This window comes from Erythrolamprus reginae, chromosome 3 (assembly GCF_031021105.1).
Source record: "Erythrolamprus reginae isolate rEryReg1 chromosome 3, rEryReg1.hap1, whole genome shotgun sequence".
NCBI classification, from domain to species: domain Eukaryota; kingdom Metazoa; phylum Chordata; class Lepidosauria; order Squamata; family Dipsadidae; genus Erythrolamprus; species Erythrolamprus reginae.
In genome coordinates this window covers 200,113,236-200,135,466 of record NC_091952.1, presented here as the reverse complement: position 1 = coordinate 200,135,466, position 22,231 = coordinate 200,113,236, and the positions used below count along the sequence as shown (strand labels likewise).

The window sequence follows — 22,231 nt, the reverse complement described above, 5'->3', positions numbered from 1 at the left end:
AGGATACAAGCAACAAGTTACAGTCATACAGTCCTAAGTGGGAGGAAAAGGATGATAGGAATGATGAGAAAAAACTAGTAGAAACAAAAGTGCAGACTTAGTAGAAAGTTTGACAGTGTTGAGGGAATTATTTGTTTAGTAGAGTGATGGCGTTAGGGGAAAACCTGTTCTTGTGTCTAGTTGTCTTGGTGTGCAGTGTTCTGTAGCGACGTTTTGTGGGTAGGAGTTGAAACAGTTTGTGTCCAGGATGCGAAGGGTCAATAAATATTTTCACTGCTTTCTTTTTGACTCATGCAGTATACAGGTCCTCAATGGAAGGCAGGTTGGCAGCAATTGTTTTTTCTGCAGGTCTGATTATCCTCTGACGTCTGTGTTGATCTTGTTGGGTTGCAGAACCAAACCAGACAGTTATAGAGATACAGATGACAGACTCAATGATTCCTCTGTAGAACTGTATCAGCAGCTCCTTGGGCAGTTTGAGCTTCCTGATCTGCACAGAAAGAACATTATTTGTTGTACTTTTTTGATGATGTTTTTTATGTTAGGTGACCATTATATCATTTGAAATATGATAGAACCTAGAAATTTGAAGGTCTCTACTGTTGATACTGTGTTGTCAAGTATTGTGAGAGGTGGAAGGATGGAAGGATTTCTCCTAAAGTCTACCACCATTTCTACGGTTTTGAGTGTGTTCAGTTCTAGATTGTTCGGGTCACACCACAAAGATAGTTGTTCAACCTCCCGTCTGTATGCGGATTCATCATTGTCTCAAATGTGTCCGATCACTGTTGTATCATCTGCAAACTTCAGTAGATTAACAGATGGATCGTTTGAGATACAGTCATTAGTGTATAGAGAGAAGAGAAGTAGTGAGAGTACACAGCCTTGGGGGTCACCTGTGCTAATTGTACATGTATCTGATGTGATTTTTCCTAGCTTCACCTGCTGCTTCCTGTCTGTTAGGAAGCATATGATCAACAACATTGCACTTTGGTGTTATAATTTTAATGTTACAGATGACATAAATAGTTAATTCTGATATATTATTGTATCTAACTGAAGGATTTTCTATTCTCTATATATCTTTAGATGAAAAACCATCAGTACTGTTAGCAAAGGAACAGCAAGGAGAAATTCCTCAGCCACATTCAGATCCAACAAAACCATTACAGTCATCTCAGCCAAGGATTCTTGTACAGTCGCAAACAGAGGTACGTTTGCATCCATCACAACCCAAAACATCAGTACAAATTCCAGAATTAAGAATACCTCTGCAGCCATCACGTCCACAAATAATTATACAGCCCCCACTGCAAGGGATACCTCTTCGGTCAACAGATTCCAGAATCTTGACGGAGCCATCAAAACCAGGGTTTTCTTTTTTGCCTGGATCAAGTGGGTTATTGGTGGAAGCTGGACAGGCAGGCCCTCCTGGTACTCGTCTAAGGTCAAGAAAAGGACTGCCAAAAAGAATAAATGGGCAGGACGGCCAGAATAACATGATTATATCTGAAGGATACGCAGGCGCACCAGGTGAGGAAATCAGCATTTTTAACTCTGCAGTTGTTTTCAAGTCACTGATGAAATCAAGTTCATACTCGTTGTAATTTAGTATTTAGATACTATATATTTAAAAAATGCATTGAATGTCATCAGTGTTGATTAGGCAGAGATAAACATGAACAATATCATCATAAAAACAGATTAAATGTGAAACTATACTTACATTTGATTTGATATGTGTGTGTAATATGACTAAGCTTCCCAGTATAAGTGCTTTTATTCAGGTTTTCAGCCAGCTCGCTTTGCATTCTTTTTTCTTTTGCTATATATCAAATTATTTTTACATTCCATAGCTCAGTCCTCATTATGATATTTTGGAGAAATTTACCTTATTATTTTAAAGAATTTGTCTTTGAATATACAGTAATCCCTCATTTTTCACGGGGAATGCGTTCCATGACCACCTGTGAAAAACGAATTTCCGTGAAGTAGAGGAAATATATATTTTATGTATTTCACGAGTATTTGGACTTTTAAAACCCACCCTTTGCATTAAATAGTCATTCTATAATGTTTCTCAGCTGGAACTACATGTGATATTCTACCAGTTTCTTTAATAGAGTACAGTAGTACTGCAGAAGAATTTTATGTATTTTTAATGGATTTAAGCCCCCTTTGAAAGCCTGTGAAGTAGCGAATCTGTGAAAGATGAACTGCAAAGTAGTGAGGGGTTATTGTATATCAAAATCTCAATATCCTTAAGGACACTTATATCCTCCCTTTAGTTTTCTAATAATCATTTGGGAGCCCAGTTCTGTAAGCTTTAACTGCTAAGCTCACATTAGAGAAACATCTTTCAGCTGTGGCGAGGGGGACGTTTGCCCAGGTTCACCTGGTGCACCAGTTGCGGCCCTATCTGGACCGGGACTCACTGTTCACAGTCACTCATGCCCTCATCACCTCGAGGTTCAACTACTATAGTGCTCCCTACATGGGGCTACCTTTGAGAAGTGTTCTGAAACTTCAGATCGTGCAGAATGCAGCTGCGAGAGCAATCATGGGCTTCCCAAGGTATGTCCATGTTACACCAACACTCCGCAGTCTGCATTGGTTGCCGATCAATTTCCGGTCACAATTCAAAGTGTTGGTTATGACCTATAAAGCCCTTCATGGCATCGGACCAGAATATCTCCGGGACCGCCTTCTGCTGCACGAATCCCAGCAACCAGTTAGGTCCCACAGAGTTGGCCTTCTCCGGGTCCCGTCAACTAACCAATGTCGTTTGGCGGGACCCAGGAGAAGAGCCTTCTCTGTGGTGGCTCCGACCCTCTGGAACCAACTCCCCCTAGATATCAGAGTTGCCCCCACCCTCCTTGCCTTTCGCAAGCTCCTTAAAACCCACCTCTGTCATCAGGCATGGGGGAGTTGAAATTTCCCTTTCCCCTAGGCTTATAGAATTTATACATGGTATGCTTGTATGTATGAGTGGTTCTTTAAAGTGGGGGTTTTTAGATTATTTTTAATATTAGATTTGTTTGCATTGTCTTTTTATATTGTTGCTAGCTGCCCCGAGTCTTCGGAGAGGGGTGGCATACAAATCTAATAAGTAAGTAAGTAAGTAAGTAAGTAAGTAAGTAAGTAAGTAAGTAAGTTCACTATCAGAGAAGATTGTCACTATAGTCCAGTGGGGAGCTGCTCCCGGTTCGGCCTGCTTCTAAGAACCAGTAGCGGTGGGTGGCTCTGCCTGCCCACCCAGCTGGGACACTTTTGCACATGTGAAGAAGTGTTGCCCACGCGAGTGCAAACTGATAGCAAAGAGTTTTAGAACCCACAACTGCTGTAGTCCCTTATTGCATAAATGACTTTTTTGCAGGGTTGTAATGCCAAATTTAACTAGCTTTCACAGAGTATCAAATATTATTATCCGACTTCATTAACAAAATGACCAGACTTGAAATTCAGTACTCAGAAGTCAACCCTCCTTGGAAATTTCTCCAACAGTTCAGCATCCGTTTCTCTTGGAATTATAGTGGGAGTTCTTAAGATAGTAGCTGCTAACTATATCCTTAATTGTTGTTTTGCTGATAAACAATAGAACTTTTCCTACTCTGTCTTCCACCCATGTCTTCCCTCAGAAATCAGTTTAGAGCAAGAATATCCAACCTTGGCAACTTTAATGGCTGGGTGGAGAATTTGGGGAGCTGAAGTCCGCCAGCCTTAAAGTTGCCAAAGTTAATGCCTCTCTAGAGCAAAAGGGGAAGTTCTTGTTACTGTTATCCAAATTCTTCATTTCGGATAGCAGTTCTCAAATCACTGAGTTTGAAAAGACCACTAACCAAAATGCACTAATAAAAAAGGACAGAGATATGAGAATAATTGTTTTTAAATATGTTTCCTTATATGTTCTTATAGGTTATCCAAACCCACCAAAATCTCCACCTCCACAAGGTAATGCTATTACTTCTGTTAATTTCTTGAAGCTAATTTCTACATTATACTTGTTGATATTTGGAAATTTATACCATAAATATTATTTCTTGAAATATTATCTGGAGAAATATTGTTCAGAAAATACATCTCTTAACATAATTTCAAAATATGAAATGATCTCATACTGTACTTAAGGATAATGGAAGCAAGTGATGAGAAAAATATATAGCTATTTATTGTTTTCTTTTTGCTTACAAAGAAAATTTGCAATTTTCTTTTTTATCCTGTAGTTCAGGGAGTAATGCTGAAAATTGATATATGACACAGCTGCTTACTAAATAATAAATGAAAAAAAAAAGAAATGTGATTTTTTTTTTGTATAAGTAAAATGTATTTGTCCTATATAAATAAAATGGTGAACAAAAGTTTAAACATACAGAATATGGCGAATAGGATTTTTAAAAGGTAGAGAAAATAAAACTAAGATCCTGAGAATACTTCAGTAATATCCAAAGTTTGCATAAAGTTATAGGCTTTCTAATAAGGATAAAAAATAGGTTTAAGACAAATTCAGCACTTTGTATGGCATTAATATTTTTCTTACACATTTAAATTAAATATTTTCCTTCTAATTTAGTAGGAGCTTTTACTTCTTCAATATCTTTCTCTGCTGGCCTCACAAAGAAGCCTTTCCCTGATGATGTGGGTGTGATACATTTTAACAAAGTCCTTGTAAATGATGGAAATTATTATAACCCTAACACAGGTAAGGGGCATGGTGGGCCTGTGACTTAGAACTTGCTTGAGAATGTTAATAAATTACAACAGCAGACCTCAGTTATTCAGATTAAAGATTCACATTTAATTTTATGATACTTTATATTTTCCCATCTTTCTGAATGTTAGTCTAAAATAGAAAGTAAGAAGGCAGTCTAGTTGCAGCCTGAATCTGACTTGATGTCCTTGTCAGTTGACTCTGAGAACCATCTCATTATCTGTTCTGACCAGAGTTTTTTATATTCTTATACATAGAGTTTATTCTGTTGCAAATGGCTGCTACCGATTGAAGGGCAGGGTGGTGTGGCTGTTCCATAAATTGATATAACTTTACTCTACGGAAAAGACCAGTAGCAAACTTGGACAGGTTTACAAAAATATTTCCTGGGGGAAAAATAACTTTCTGCGTTTCTGTTTCTCATTTTATTTGTGCTATTAGAATGCAATCACTTATTGTACAGACTTTCAACTGCTTCAGTTTCTTCAATCTGTATATTTTCTATTATTTTTCTTGCCGTAGTTTTTGAACTATAAGACGCTACGGACTATCAGACGCACATTAGTTTTAGAGAAGGAATGGCTGTTAGCTATTAGCTGCCACTCAAACCAGTTCTCCGCGACCCAATCGGCAGCAAATGGGCCATGGCGATAGAGGGTGATAGACAGGCTGATTGGTGCCACACCAAACTTCCTCCCCCTTCCACAATATTCCCTCTATCAGATGCAGACATTTTCACCCACTTTGGGAGGTGGGAAGTGTGTCTTATAGTCGAAAAGATACGGTATATATAATATAACACAAGCAAGTAATGCAGCAGTAGCTTGATTTAAACAAATTCCAGGGTGTCCAGTAAACCTGGAAAACAGGGAAATCAGGGAATTATCAGGGAATTGGGACATATCCGGGAATTATCAGGGAATTCATGAAAAAAACGGAATAAATCAGGGGGGGGAAACAAACTGTATTAAAATGTTTAAGTCAGGGAAAAATCATGTTAAAAAAAAAACTGATCACGCTGCCTGGCAGAGTCAAGCAAAAATGAGTATAACTATGGCAACAACTTGCTTCCTCAGCTATCAATATTTCTCCATGACGTAGCTGTGTCGTATGACGTCATCTACGACAGTGCCTTAACTAGATCGCAAGTTCCAGGGAAATGTCAGGGAAATATCAGGGAATTTCAAAATGCTTTCCCCCCCGGACACGCTGAAATTCATTTGAATTAAAGAAAAGCAGTGCAGTAGGGAGATTTCTTTTTGTCTCATCCAATTGATACATATGGTGGTATTTCAGTGCCCTAAATTCTTCTGGGTCCAAAGCATAAACAAACCAAGTTAGTATAGAGCCTATAAATCCTGTAAATTAAGTCAGGGTTATAATTTTAAATTCTGGAGTAGCCAGAATGACTAGTTCTGAACTATTCAGGACTTGGGGTTCCATATACTAGGTGGGTGGTCTTTTTCCTCTCTACATCTCTAAGGGTCCTTGATGCTCTCTTAGCTTGTTTGTTTTCTTGCAGACATTTCATTAGACAAACTAGGTGACATCATCAGTGCACATCATCTTTCAACTTTCATAGGTGCCACTCTGCAGGACACTGGATGTGAGACCTGTCCATTCAGAGTCTGGATGGTGAACAACAGGCTTTTTAACTGAATCCTGACAAGACTGTATGGCTTTGGCTTGGGGGACATCTGGTTTTAGGACTAGATCATATCTGGTGCTGGATGGAATCACATTGCCCCAGATCTACCCTGTGTGCAATCAGGGGACTTCTGGACTCACAATTACAACCCAGGAAATAGATAGCAATCATGGTTAAGAAGACCTTTGCACAATTTTGTATTGTACACTGTTCTGCCGGCGTGTTTCAACCGCCCGTAATTACAGGGTAATTAATCCAGGAAGACACACACCACACGATAAAAGGAAAACCCAAAAGTTTTTATAAACAGAAAAACAGAAACAGCTCCCTTTTTAAATGTCAAAGGGATTTTCTGGTACACACAAGGCACAGGTTAAATTCAATCCAATTGCTCACCCAATAACTGGGAAATTGAGTCCAATTCTAAAGTCCAGAGAGTCCACACACAATATTGAACAGCACAAAAACCACGATCTTGACGAAACAATGAATCAGATAAACTGCCATGAGGCTAAAACACCAGGTTGCACTTTTATCTGTAGCACTAATTACAGCAGCCCCACCCAACCACAGGTGGCCTCATTTTCTCTTGTAATAATCGTTCAGTTGTTGTCTCGTATGCATCACTCTACGCATGCGTGGATGTGTCATTAATTCTTGTTCAGAATACAAGGATGATACAGATGATTGCTGTCTGCCAAACTCCCCTCTTCCCTATCACTCACACTTCCTTGGTCAGAGGAGGCTTCATCGGCAGATTCCATCAGGAGCAAAACTCCCCTCTTCCCTGTCACTCATGCTTCCTTGGTCAGAGGAGGCTTTGTCGGCAGATTCCATTGGGAGCAAAACAGGACTGCGGCATGTGGATGTTTCCCCCACATCCACCTGCACATTCCTTGGGGCAGGAGCTGGGCCAGAGCTAACCACAACATACACCAGGCATATATATTCCTGGATTAAAGGGTCCTACTCCCAGTCATTCTTGCCAAGTCAAGTCTTAGTTTGACAGTTGCAAAGTGTTGTACGTAGGGATGCCCGTGGGCAGCTGGTGTGAGCACTTATGTGAGTTTCTGGTAGATTGCATGTTATACCTCTGCTGTGCAAGCTATATTGGTTATCAGTTTGTGTCTGGGTTTGGTATTTTAAAGATTCTAATAATAGCATGAGATCAGTTATTTAAGATATCACTTCTTCCCAATTTAACTGCCCATCCCATCAGATGCAACAGATTCTGTCATCTAGGAGTTACATTTGGTGAGCTCTAGGCAAGAGGGAGTTTTTGGTGCCTGCATCATGGAATCTTTTCACCTCAAAGTTAAGGTCAGCCTCACCATCCCTTTGAAGGTCTCTCAAAACTTGATTATGTCAGCAGGCGTGGGGACACCATGGGATGGATGAACTTGTGAGATGGCTGATCATTTTTATCACACCTCCATCTTATAATTTTGTTATACTTAGTTCTACTTTTATTAATTATTAATTAATTAGATTTATATGCCGCCCTTTTTGAAGCGACTCAGGGCGGCATAGAAATTTTAATGTTGTTTTAGTAATAATTATATATTTTAAACTAATGATTGTTTTATATACTGTTTTATTGGACTGTTGCATGCTGCCCAGTCATTACCATGAGAGGGCAGTCATATAAATAAAATAAAATAAAATAAATTAATTAATTAATACAACTATTATGTGATGAATTCTGCTTTACTAGTTCTAATAAAATAAGAAACTTTAATAGTAAAACTGTAATATTTTATTTCTTTGCCTGGAAAAAACTGCAATTAATATGCACTTGTCCTGTTGTAAGAATTAGAGGATGTGTGATACTTACTCGTACATCTTTTTTGCAGGTTTGTTTACACCTCCATATGAAGGTCGTTACCTAATCACAGCTGTTCTAGTTCCAGAGAGAGGTGAATATATCGAAGCAGTGCTGTCAGTCTCCAATTCAAGTGTTGCTCAGCTTCACTCAGCTGGCTATAAGAAAGATCAACCTGAATATCGCAAGCCAAGATCAGGGAAACGGATTTGTGGTGGATCTGGGGCTTTTCAACTTGTTCTCCATCTCAAAACAGGCGCAGAAGTAGGTGTTGTAGTTACCGGGGGCAAGCTAGCCTATACAGACTCTGATGAAATGTATTCTACATTCAGCGGAGTATTTCTGTACCCTGAAATTTCTCAGACCTGAGCAGAAAATAGAACCTGAATTAAATATCTAGAAATTGAACCTGAAGAAATAGCAAATGAATTGAGAAGTGTTAATGTTGCTTTTTCCATTTTTCTCCATTTTAATAATTTGACTTCTCCATTGTTCCCCAATGTTTCTTCTCCTATTTGCCTTTTATTTATAGAGTATGGTTATTTATGTATAGATCCAATTTGGTGTAGTAATTAAGGCATCTGGCTAGAATCCACGAGACTAATGTTTGTCCTACCTTAGACATAAAGACAGCTGGATGTCCTTGGGCCAGTCACTTTCTCCTAGAATGGATGAAATGCCAAACCACTTCTGAAAAACCTTGCCAAGAAAATTGCAGGGACTTGTCCAGAAGGTCTCTTAGATCTGGACACAAATGAATGTAAGAAAAGAAGTATGCCTACCAAGACAAGCCATGGTCACATTATAAAATGTTCAGAATGCATGTTTTGCAACATTTGCTAATAATTCAGAGAGCTATGATGATAATATAATGGGACCTCATTCAGATATATATATATATATATACTGCTCTTATAAAACAATATATTTTATCTCTTTTTATTGTCTCTATCAAGTCATACATTCTTTTTATCAGCTTCCTTTAGCTATTGGGATTTTACATTAGTAGTATTGATCACAGGGATGTTTTTCATATGATTTAAAAGGTACAGCGGTACCTCATCTTACAAACGCCTCTTCTAATGAAATTTTCAAGATACGAACCCGGTGTTTAAGATTTTTTTGCCTCTTCTTCCGAACTATTTTCACCTTACGAACCCAAGCCGCTGCTGCTGGGATGAAGGGGTTTCTTTTTTTCCCCTTTTTTGAAGAAAGAAAAGGAAGGGGCGGCTTGGAGGGGGAAAGAGTGCATTTAAAAAACTAGGAGAACAGCGGTGCTTGCAGGCACTGAAAGAGTGTCTTTTGAAGAAAGAAAAGGGAGGGGCGGCTTGGAGGGGGAAAGAGTGCATTTAAAAAACTAGGAGAACAGCTGTGCTTGCAGGCACTGAAAGAGTGTCTTTTGAAGAAAGAAGAGGGGCAGCTTTGGAGGGGGAAAGAGTGCATTTAAAAAACTAGGAGAACAGCCCTGCTTGCAGGCACTGAGGGTCTTTTGAAGAAAGAAAAGGGAGGGCTGCCCCCTTGCCTTTCCACTCACTCTTTAGCCTAGCCTTGCTTCTTCCACCCGCCCCCTTTAGCTGCTCCTCCCTGCCCTCTGTTCGCCTCCGTTCTAAAGTTTGGGATTTTCCTGAAGGATTTGCACTCATTATTTGCTTTTACATTGATTCCTATGGGAAACATTGTTTCATCTTACAAACTTTTCACCTTACGAACCTCCTCCTGGAACCAATTAAGTTCGTATCATGAGGTACCACTGTACTTCATTCCCAGACTTCATTCCACTTGATTATTTCACAAAATCTGAAAATCTAGTGAAGGGGCACCCATCATTGTCTTCTAAAATTAAAAGCAGTTGAGAATTGGAATGATAGCCACATTTCATGAAATTTTAATATATGCACCGGAACTCTCGTGAAGGTCTAGTCATTTGCATATTAAAAATTATGATCATTCTGTTGCTTGAAAGCTGCTGATCTCATTCAAGGATGGGGACTTTATTTCTGTTCCAAGGACAACACTTCATCTTAGGTAACTTGTCATGGTTCATAGCCCAATGCTGAACACTGTAAAGAGCTAGAACTGCACATGGCTGTCATTTTTTTTCTATCTCTTATCTCTTTTTAATGTATTTTGTAAGAAAATGAACAGAATACTTCCAGATGGCTTTTAAAATTCAGCTTACACCCATTTTTTCTATTCACCAGTTAGCTGTTGAGGTCATTGCAATAACTATGTAATGAGTCTTATTGTCCCTCATGTGAGGCTAATACATTGGGAAGTTGGCATGCCTGACTGCGTAAATCATACAATTTGCAAATTATAATCTATAGCTTTTTTAATGTGAAAACCACCATTATAAGTCATGGCATATGGCTTAGTAGCTTATCTGACTGTGGTCAATTGTGCCTTATTCTACACAATTAAACAACATAATTTTGAATATAGCATGTTTATTGCCTATATCTAATGTGTGTAAAAATAAAATTCACAGCCTTATCATCTCTGTAGGTTATTTTCTACAGAATTATTTTTTTTCAAAATTATCATTTTCTTCTGTCACTTTTCTACCAATTTTAAATTATCTGAACTCATTTAAAAAAAAACAAGTATTCAATATCCAGCTTCTACAATTCTAACATTTTTTTTCTTTTTTCCAGGACTTCTTTAATATTTTAGTAATTTACAAGTTCACAAGAGAATACAACACTATTATTCACTCATGTGAATTACTTTTAGAGCAAACTATGGTAATAGCAGCTTGCCAAATAACACTTTTCTTCTTCTACTTTATAAGTTACAAATGACACTAAGAACTAGATTTATTAAGTATTTTTCATTAATCATCTCTCTTGAGGTCTCAGAAATAGTTATGTCTTTCATTGTTCCAAGAGCCATCCCTAAAGAATTGTTTCTAAGCAACATAAAGCAAACTTCCTCCTGAAAGATGAGCTCATTTTTAAACTGATACATATGTAGAAAAATGTTTTCTATCCTCAAACTAGAAGCATTATTTTCTTTAGAATTTTATGAAAACATGAAATTGTTCATTTGTTGCAATTCACTCAAGTGAAGCAAAATTATCAACACCCCATCACTAAGTTTATTGCTTTCTGTTTTACCATTTCGCCTGGATCTACTTGAATGCAAAGCTGGTAATTTTCTAAAAAAATAATCTATTCAGATTTATTGAAAAAATAACAATGTTATCAGACAATCATAAGGGTGGAAGAGGGCCCCAGTACTATACATTTTAGAAATATTTGTACTACAATTAATCATTGTGAACAGCTGCTTTAACATTTGAAAGCAATAAACAGCTTTTAGAATTAGAAAAAAAAACTTCTGGGAATTACTTCTAACATTTAGAAACAATAATGTATCTCAAGCCTTTTAGGACTAGTTGAATAAAACTCAAAAGTATATTGTTTGTCCATGCTGCTAATTTATCATTGCTTTCAATAGTAGGGCCTATAAACATCCTGTAGAAGGGATATCATCCTCTAGAAGGGGTAGTAAGTGCAACAGCGTGCCTACCGTCCCTATCCTAATGTTCCCTCTCATATATGTATATGTATGTTCCCTCTCATGTATATCCTAATGTTCCATCCCATGTATATAAATGTTATATCTATGTATATTACCAATATGTACTTGACAAAATGAATAAATCATAACCTGGGCCAGAGTAAAAAGGGCAATCAGCCTAAAAACTCTACATAGCCACAAGGCCAAGACACACACACACACCCTTTTGGGAGTTGTTGACCCTTATTTAACTAAACAGCTGTCAACCCTTAGTTGATAAGATTTATGCGCACTGGCTTTTTGCACTAAACGTTTAATTGAACCGTCATGTATGGACCTGATCTTATTCACCACATACTAATGCCATTTTCAAATTTGGTTCTGCATATTTTAAAATTTTATAAACTATTTCAGAAAAATGGGTACATAACCATTTTAACTTTTTTTTTATTTTGCATACAGTAGTTCAGTTCTTCCTTTACAATGAGTGTATTCCAGAGTAGAACAATGTTTAAATATTTAATGGTATCAAGTGTGTATTTTCAACTGGAAATTTTCTGCTGGTTATATAATATACTTTAAAGAAGAAATAATTCCTATCTCCTTTTCATCATCCAACTTTGTCCAGCCCAGTTGCTTTCACCATTTTTCTCCAATAACTGGCTTCATCTTTGAGTTTATCTTCATATTCTAGGGCTGGTGACCCCAAACTTGCCCACTTTAAGACTTGTGGCCTTCTACTCCCAGATTTCTCCAGTCAGCTATGGCCATGTTCAAAGACCTCTGTTCTAGGGGATTTATGCAGTTCACATTCCATATTTCTAGGAAATTTCAAAGGCAAATAGCTTTATACTGTTTTCATCATAGTTTTCAAACATTTGTATATAGTAGCTGAATTCTTACTAATCCTTATTGGAGTCATTTCTTGGTTAGCCAAAAACATTCTAATATTTATTACATATGCAAAAAACCCATGCCAAATGGGAGAACAGTAGAAAATAGTGGATGGAGTATTTTTGTTCCAATTTCTAGTCCTTATATTCTTTTTGGATATCAATTCAGTATTTTGTATCCTGAGTATGCACCATACTGTTTAGATTCTCCTTAGTTAAACCCCCCCCCCATTGCATTCCTCCAGTAGTTTTACTGTCAAAAGGATTAAATTATTACTTTAATTTACCCCAGTGTTTCTATTTCCATTGTACACTGAAAATTTGCTGCTACTACTACAGCTGCCAAATAACTATAGAATACAGCACCCAGCCCTAAATGCAACCACTGGAATGTGATTTTTATACAACACTAATAGCTGTATTGTTCTTATTTGGTTCTTCAGAACAAAATTAAACATCAAATCGGGTTTTTAACACTCATTTTTCATTCTCGCCTTGTCCAAAATATATGGTACCAGAGAGTTCCTCATCCTGAATTTAGAATTGAATTTTAATTCTCATTATATCCATATTATTACAAATACAAATCTAATAAATAATTATTATCATATTTATTATGCTATAAACATTCCTGTGGAAACAGTAAGACACGTGTGCAATTTTACTATAAACTTTATTAAACAATATGATATGACATTTTTCCTAATACATCCAGTTTGTACCAAAAATCACTGTTCTGGAATGTTTTTTTGATTAATAAGTAAACAAAGTTATATTAAAGGAAAAATCCAATCACAGTTAACAATGTTTTCAGGAGTTTTCTTCTTTCTCACAATCTGAACTTTTCAAGTGTAGAGCTTGTTTTTAAAAAGCTTCAAAAGTTTGCTGGTTAAAGGTGGCAACTTTATTAGTTGCAAGGTCAGAAAAGACCTTGCAATACAGGTTGTCATGTATTTTTATTTTATTTGGCATTGTTTTAAGACCTCTACTTTACACATTCTAATTATATATGATACATCATACTAATTGAATACATTTTGAGTTATCAAATTTTGAGTCATGAAATTTAGTGAAATATTAATTTTCCGAATGAAGATACATTTTTTCAATCAATATATTAACAATAACATTTTTTAATAAACAAGAATATCATTCATATATTCATTTTTCACTGAAATACATTCTGCTTTCTGGACAGCTGGAACAGAAAGAAATAAGTAATTTGAGCTTTGACTGGCAATACAAAACACCAACATTTTGGCTCCTGTTTTTGTTTTAATCTGCAGAGACTCAGCTCAAGATTTTCAGCTCATTTAGATTGCAGTATTTATTTATTCCAATTAAGTAATTTAACTGGTACGGCAATTTGTTATATTTCTAAAGTAAAAGTAACCACACTTGAAAATACAGACTGACATAGTAAATAAACATAAATGTCCATTTCTTTCACAGAAAGAATTAGTTTATGTGTACTTATCCAAAACAGAAATAGTACAAGTATTGTTTCCCAACTCATCAGTATTTGCTACCAGGAAATAGATTAAAGATGAGCTCTATGAGAAAGGGAATACCGAGACAAAGTTCATCACTGGCCAGCTCTAGTGTTACTGAAGCAAAATCCAAACTTAATATATAATTACCCAATAAAGTTATCCAGAAAGATTTAAATAGATAATAAACAATCACCATGTTAAGACTTGTATATTTGTTGCAATTAAAAGTAATGTTTGGATCAGGATGATTCAAGCACTTTTCAAATTTAACAAAGAACAGAATTTTGAGTGCATATAAGTATGTAATGGAATTCTTCCTTGAAAAGCAATTTGGAAATCCTCAATATTCAAAAAATAAGCCATAGGTTTTCTCAATTCCAACTACTTTATCACAGAAAAATTAACTCCACGTGACTTCATCATGGTTAAGGATTCACTTTATCAAAATAAACTTATAAAGCATTACTAAAATGCAAACTAAATAGCACTACATTATAGAACAAATATCACAACTTTTGAGGATGCTAATGGAATTTCTTTTTTACTAAATTTTAATCTAAGAAAGTGCTTTATCAAATATGAACATAATTACATAATACACAAATGGATTTGATACAGTACAATTGGCAGTGGCTAACCAGAATTGTATACTTTGAGCCTACAGAGATTATTGGTCAGGATGTAGATTTGTTTCAAATGTACTACATTGCAGCCCACTGTTTATTTCATTGGTGTTAAGAATCTGTACAATTAAAATAGTGTAAAAAATACCAGACCCTGACATTTCTAAATTTTCTCAGATATATTTTCTATACAAATTCAATGGAAAATAGGCCATTCTTTGTAACACTGTGAAACACTGTTTCTAAACACTACTGCAACCTGAACTCAAATCAGTAGCTGACCTGATCTTTTGATATATTTACATGTTTCAGTGTCCAGGAAAAAACCACCCATTCACAAGTGTTGCCTGTATTTGTGCCTATCCATTCTTAAAATCTGAGATAAAATTTAAGATAATTTTTAAAATTATTTGGCTAGTACATAAGGGTAAAAACTTGCTAAATCTGCTGCATAGACATTTCCATTAACAGATATGTGCAGCAGTGGAAAACAAGAAAAATGTAAGACAACTGCTACTTAATCCAGAACTTTGGTTATTTTTTTTAGAGTTGCCGTGCAGCTAATACAAAATCAGAACTGACATTTATTTATAGCTGTTTCAAAATAATTCACTGACCTGCACCTTTTTAAAATCAAATTGATAAACCCTGATGCAGAGGTCCTGAAAAGTAAAACAGTTGTCCCAGTTTTAAAAAATGACTATATTGCCATTCACTTAGAAAGCACATTTATCCCTGAATATTTTTTTCTTTTTGTTGCCCAGTAACTTCTCCATCATACATAAACTAAATGTAATTACCGGTAGCAAATGGAAACATTTACCCCGTTTTGCAGCAAAAATTCTTATCATTCTGTGGACTTTTAATTTCATGTAGTAACTTACCAAAGAAAAAATGTGTTGCAAGGAAAAAGCTCAGGCAGGTCTAGCATACTGTGTAGGATTTAAACAGATTGCTAAAGGCAAACCCGCATAAATGCATAATTAAAAATAGCATTTTTACTTTGATTTCATTTTTCTAGATTTATCCATTAACCACTACATTCTTAAGATACACAGAAAACTGCATTCTCAGTTGCTGCATCTAAAACACCTTAAATACTATTTTGAACACCATCCAGAATAGCAGACCAAACAAAAATGCTATTACGAGTTCAACATTTTTTTGTATTTCGATATACTATACTATACATTTGAAGATGAAAAGCTAAATTCATCCATGTTCCTTCATTTGAAAATTTGCTATTATTTTTCCAGTATCTTTTTTAAAAAAAACAGTAGGCTTGAGTAAAGAACAAAGGAAATAATTTTGCATGTCATTAGTTTGTATCAACAAATGCATTTTCTGCATTTAATAAGACATATGGTACCAAAACAGTAGAGTGACCTCTCCAGAAAGAAGCTGTGTGTGAGTTATGCTATTTAAGCTAAATCTTCCATATTCACTTCAGGAAGCAGTTTTCTCCAGAAGCAAAAGGAACTGAATTCTGGATACACAAAAGCAGAATTCTGTTCTTTATTAATTAGTGGGAATAAATGTTCCACAAGTTCATTTAATCTGTAATACCTGTATACAAAATAAATCAGAAAAACATTAATGCATTATCTTTATTTTATAGCACAAATTACATATACTTACTCTAAAGAAGCATAGCCCACTAAGTTTAATTGTACTCATGCAAAGGATAATAGTGACATTCAAGTCTTAACAAATGCTAAATTCATATATATTTCAAGATTTTAATTACAATTGTAAAAACATACAAAACTCAAAAAGAAAAAAGTGCAAAGAAAAGAACAGTAAGGAAAACAATATATAGAAAAAAAAGTTACAAAGAACTGCTTGCAACCTTCTTAACATAAGTTATAAATGCATTTATATTTATCCTCTTTATCTAAAGATACAAGATTTCCTTCTTTCCAGAATGTACTTTTTCAAATCATCAAATTCAAAAATCACAAATTCATTTTTTTCTTTTTTTCAGCAAAAAGCCCATGTTAGCCCATTTGCTAATAAAAATTTGCAATTTTTATTTGCTAATAAAAATAGTAGTTGATTTTCTCCAAGCAAGTTTCTTTTGCCTTCTCTGTTAATTCCATTATCTTCACCAACTATTCCTCCACTCTTGGTACAGCTAGTCCTCAACTTATAACTTAGTCATTTAGCGACTATTAAAAGTTAACAACAGGCTAATCTTGGGGATACTTATGACGTAGATTTAAAGTTCTGACAATCTGACCCCCTCTTGCAGACATGTGACTAAACTTCATATGCTCAGTAACACATCCACTTTCTGCAGCATCACATGATTCTGTGACCATGTTTTACAATGATTTTGATAAAAAACAGTTTTATAAACCATAACACATTAATTTAAAACAACATGAAATAGGTCACAGACCAACCTGTTTTATGACTGTCGTGATTCAGAATTTTGATAGGCAAATTACTTGTAAGTGGAAGACTGCCTTTATTTCAAAGTCATTCCATTTAACAGTACTCATATAAAATAATATTCTCTAGTTGTTTGTCTAGTTATTAATTCCAGCAAAAATAGTTCTGATTTCAATTTGTAAAATTATTGTATTATCAACCCTACATTTTTCTGGGTTTTTTTACAAGTCTTATCAGGCATAATAAAATGAGACTAACTAATGTTAAATTTTATTGTCTGTTTGTACATATGTGAAATACTTTTCACAAAATAAACAGAATGACAAATCCAAAAGTGCAAATTTTCACAATCCTACAGCTCAAGCTAGGTTCCCCAATGCTCCACAAGGTAGATATGTACAAATTTATCACAGGTACTAGTGAATTTAGAGAAAACATCTGAAAAAGTTCCAACATGAATTAAAGGGAAAGCAACGTTCTATGTAGTGGGCAGAGAGAAGAAAAATCCTGGGAAAAACCCCAGGCACCAGAATCATCAGAAGCAAGAATGTCCTTCTTTCCTGGGCATTTAAAGAGGAAGAGGGTTAAATCTAATTTGTCTCTGGTATGAACTTATCTCTCACAGGTGAAAGCATCCCTTTTGGTTCTAAGTCATGAAGGCAATATCCTAATTTTCATCAAGCTGGGACTTGGAAATCCAGAAAATATTAACCAATTTAGAAGATTCATGCAAATTAGAATATTTATACTATGCAACATGAACTGAGTTAATAGAGGCAAAACAATTAAAATTAACTTCTGGGTCCATTGTTCAGAAATATCCTTCAACATATTTAGTGTTAGAATATTTTCTTCACTCTTTAATTGTAGGTCACATTTTTCTCCTTTAATTGTTCTCTTTAGTGGCTGATTTTTAAAATCTCATCTTGTTTTTTCAATAAATAATTTTGCCATGGGAAGGAGCTAATAATTGTAATATTTAATTATAAAATAATATTTAAAATCTACCTGTACAATTAGTCTATTTATAACTTTCCAAAATTAAATTTCTAATCCTTCCTTTTGCACTCTATTAAAGAAATGCAGTTCTTCGACTATTAGTCAATTTACAATTACACATTTTAAATTAATAACAACCATGATTTCACACAATTTCATAATCTTTCCCAATCTATTTTTAAAATCCCATACTTACGAAGATTTGTTTCCTTTTGTTTGTTCCTGGATAAGTTCACCCTTTGGGTTAACTGTGAATATTCTGCAGGCTGGAACTCCAACTTGCATATAGGCATAGACATCCTGCAGAAAAACAGAAGTTAATTGTATTTCAATCTATAGAGATGATGCCAATTTTATTATTTAACAATGTTATACTAAAATTTTGTTATCTAATTAAATTAAAACTTCCTAAGTGTATCTCAGAAAATATATATTATTGCTCAGCCTTGAAGAGAATAAGTTGATTGCAAAAGATTCAGCTAAAGACCTGAATCCAAGCAAGGATGTGATTAGAAAAATTTACTTTTATTTGCAATACTTTATAAACGTTATCCTTGTCTGTCATCAAAAGAACCTTCTGGTAGATGGGTGTCTATATAGGTTGGTTTGTTCAATTAATTAATGAGGCAGGGAAAATCAAAAATAGGGCAGACTTAACTAGTTTTATAAAATAACATCACTAACAGTGAAAAAAAATAGTGAATATATAGTGATGAAAAATTAGATATAATAACTGAAATAAAATAAACATGACAAAAAGAAAACTTATTTAATGGCAAAAAATCCACATAATACTATAGAGTTAAAATATCTGGAGAGTCTTTAGCTCATTTGATTAGGTTTTGTCCAGGTATAGACTCGTTTTGGTTTCAACATATTATTTATTATTATTTATTAGATTTGTATGCTGCCCCTCTCCGCAGACTCGGGGCGGCTCACAGCAATAACAAAAAACAATGTACAGTACAACAAATCTAATATTTTAAAATATCTAAAAATCCTTATTTAAAAAACCAGACATACACACAAACATACCATGCATAAACTATATAGGCCTGGGGGAAATGTCTCAATTCCCCCATGCCTGACAGTAGAGGTGGGTTTTAAGGAGTTTGCGAAAGGCAAGGAGGGTGGGGGCAATCCTAATCTCCGGGGGGAGCTGATTCCAGAGGGTCGGGGCTGCCACAGAGAAGGCTCTTCCCCTGGGTCCCACCAAACAACATTGTTTAGTCGACGGGACCCGGAGAAGGCCAACTCTGTGGACCTAACTGGTCGCTGGGATTCGTGCAGCAGAAGGCGGTCCCGGAGATATTCTGGTCCGATGCCATGAAGCGCTTTATAGGTCATAATCAACACTTTGAATTGTGACCGGAAACTGATCGGCAACCAATGCAGACTGCGGAGTGTTGGTGTGACATGGGCATACCTAGGGAAGCCCATGATTGCTCTCGCAGCTGCCATTATATTTTTGGAAGGAAATATTATACTTAAGGAACTCAATGTTATATTGAATTATATTTTCAAGCATGGAATTTGTCAGCTAATTAATCCTTTTGTTCTATTAAGCTTCTCCAGCAAAGAGTAATTTTACATAACTGAGAAGACACTTACTCTCCTGCTTTAGGAAATGGATCCAGGATATAAGTTTGTCATGTACTTTTGAAAAATATCTGTGTTCTAAAAATAAGGAATTGATGCAATTCATTGCTATAAAATCTAGATTTAATGGTAAAATTCAGACTGAATTAACTTCATAGGTAGACCTCAATGTCTAATTGTGATTGACAACTCTAAGTGAAGCAGTTGTTAAGCAAAATATCACAGTAAGCCCCACTTAGCAACAGCCATCCTGATTGCGATCCCCATACAAATACACCTATCTGACCAAGATTTGAGACCTTCTGCTAGCTTTCCTTGTCAGAAGCTGGCTGGGAAGATCTCAAATGACAATCATAATACCGTGGAAAGTGGCCATAGTCACAAGTGCAAAGAAAGTAATAAAATCACTTTTTTCCAATACCCTTGTAATTTCAAAGAATTGCTAAACAATGGTTGCTAAGTGAAAACTATTTGTATACAGTGGTCCCTCGACTTGCGCGTTCTCGATTAGCGCGAAACGCTGCAACGCGGTTTTTCAAAAAATATTATTTAAAAAAATAAAATATTAAAAAATAAATTTTTTTTTATTCTGTTCCCTGAATGGAGACCGCCGGCCGCTCAATCGGGCCGGCAGGGAACAGAATGGAGCCTTCCGCGGCGGGGCTGGTAAGGGGGGGAGCCGAGGGGGGAGCCGAGCCCAGCCCCGTGGCATTCGCTTTCCTCCCACCCGCAGCCGAGACTGATCGTGGGCTCCTTCGCAACCTCGGAGAGCTTCCTGGTTTTCGTGAGCTTTCATGCCCCGGAAGCTCTCCGAGGTTGCGAAGGAGCCCACAATCAGTCTCGGCTGCGGGTGGGAGGAAGGCGAATCCCCCGTGGGCTCCGTTACATCTTCCGCTGCCAGCCAGGCCATGCTGGCGGCAGCGGAACAATCGCTGGCTGTCAACTTTTCTTTTTAAAACTGGGCAGGAGCTGACTTGCCTCCCCAGTGCTAAAAAGAAAAGTTGACAGCCAGCGCCACGCCTGGTTCGACTTCCCTGGCTGCTTGGCCGGGGAGGCTCGGCCGAAAGCGGCTGGAGCGGCAGAGCCGAGCACGCCTTCCGCCCGGGAAGTCCTGCCCCTTCATCCCCACCCCTCGCCCCTGTGGTCGGCGGGGATGAAAGGGCAGGACTCCCTGGGTGGAAGGCGTGCTCGGCTCTGCCGCTCCAGCCGCTTTCGGCCGAGCCTCCCCGGCCAAGCAGCCAGGGAAGTCGAGCCAGGCGTGGCGGCGGCAGCGCTGCTTCTCCGGTCGCCCGGTCCTCTCCTGCCTCCTGCGCCGATGTTCCCCGCTGCGACGGAAGGCAGTCGCTTGGCTAGGGAGGCTCGGCCGAAAGCGGCTGGAGCGGCAGAGCCGAGCACGCCTTCCACCCAGGGAGTCCTGCCCTTTCATCCCCGCCGACCACAGGGGCGAGGGGTGGGGATGAAGGGGCAGGACTTCCCGGGCGGAAGGCGTGCTCGGCTCTGCCGCTCCAGCCCTTTTCGGCCGAGCCTCCCTAGCCAAGCGACTGCCTTCCGTCGCAGCGGGGAACATCGGCGCAGGAGGCAGGAGAGGACCGGGCGACCGGAGAAGCAGCGCTGCCGCCGCCACGCCTGGCTCGACTTCCCTGGCTGCTCGGCCGAAAGGGGCTGGAGCGGCAGAGCCGAGCATGCCTTCCGCCCGGGAAGTCCTGCCCCTTCATCCCCACCCCTCGCCCCTGTGGCCGGCTCATCCAGGGGGGCGTGTGTGGACTGGCAAGCGGCAAGCGGGAAGACCAAGGGAAGGTTCCTTCAGCCGCCCAACACCTGATCCGCTCCGCAGCGCGGCAGCAGCGAGGAGCCGAAGATGGGGTTTCCCCTTTGCCTTTACCCCATCTTCGGCTCCTCGCTGCTTCCGCGCTGCGGAGCAGATCAGCTGTTGGGCGGCTGAAGGAATCTTCCCTTGGTCTTCCCCGCCGCCCACACGCAAACTCCACCATCTGCGCATGTGCGGCCATGAAAAAAATGGCGCACATGCGCAGATGGTGGTTTTACTTCCGCATCCAATATAACGCGGAAATCGGTTAGCGCGGGAGGTCTTGGAACGTAACCCCCGCGCTAACCGAGAGATCACTGTATTATTATTTGCAGGATGGACAAAAGTCACTGGATACAGAATGGAAACTGCCCAATTTGACTAAATACTTATATGCATCCTTCTATCATAGGCTCCCGTCTTAGCAATATGTCTTGTAACAATTAATAATTTCACGTCAATAATATAGTTTAGAGAAAAAGGAAACAAATGGTAAATTCCTTGTGGGATGATGCAACTTACATTAGATCTGTTGCCAAAGGCTGCATAAAAAGGCTGTTCACATGGACCAAATAAGTTCTTAATGTCATTTAAACATTCAATTTTGAATTTCTCTGGCTTTTTTTCTATAACTTCTCTGCAAGGAGAAAGGTGAAATGTGATTATTTCCATGTACTGTCAGAATTTCTTGTGAAATGTAGAAACAATTTTCTTTATTTTAAA

The 22,231-nt window shown here is 37.6% G+C and overlaps 2 protein-coding genes across 3 annotated transcripts in view; one reads left to right on the top strand and one right to left on the bottom strand.

Moving 5' to 3' along the window:
* The window catches only part of EMILIN2 (elastin microfibril interfacer 2), a 42,426-nt gene extending 31,748 nt beyond the window's left edge, over window positions 1-10,678 (top strand). The window contains exons 5-8 of one of the 2 annotated variants that reach the window (XM_070747589.1): window positions 1,090-1,533; window positions 3,916-3,951; window positions 4,574-4,699; window positions 8,210-10,678. In XM_070747589.1, the coding sequence (XP_070603690.1) occupies window positions 1,090-1,533; window positions 3,916-3,951; window positions 4,574-4,699; window positions 8,210-8,547 (944 nt within the window). In that variant the 3' untranslated portion in view covers window positions 8,548-10,678. Of the gene's footprint in view, window positions 1-1,089; window positions 1,534-3,915; window positions 3,952-4,570; window positions 4,700-8,209 lie in introns of both variants that reach the window. The other variant, XM_070747588.1, reaches the window with a different exon arrangement.
* A 2,569-nt stretch (window positions 10,679-13,247) lies between these two features.
* LPIN2 (lipin 2) overlaps window positions 13,248-22,231 on the bottom strand; it is a 42,130-nt gene continuing 33,146 nt past the window's right edge. Inside the window, exons 18-20 of the mRNA XM_070747591.1 lie at window positions 22,031-22,145; window positions 18,299-18,402; window positions 13,248-16,275 (exon numbers count right to left, since the gene is read on the bottom strand). Coding sequence (XP_070603692.1) covers window positions 16,131-16,275; window positions 18,299-18,402; window positions 22,031-22,145 — 364 coding nt within the window. The 3' untranslated portion in view covers window positions 13,248-16,130. The remainder of the gene's footprint in view (window positions 16,276-18,298; window positions 18,403-22,030; window positions 22,146-22,231) is intronic.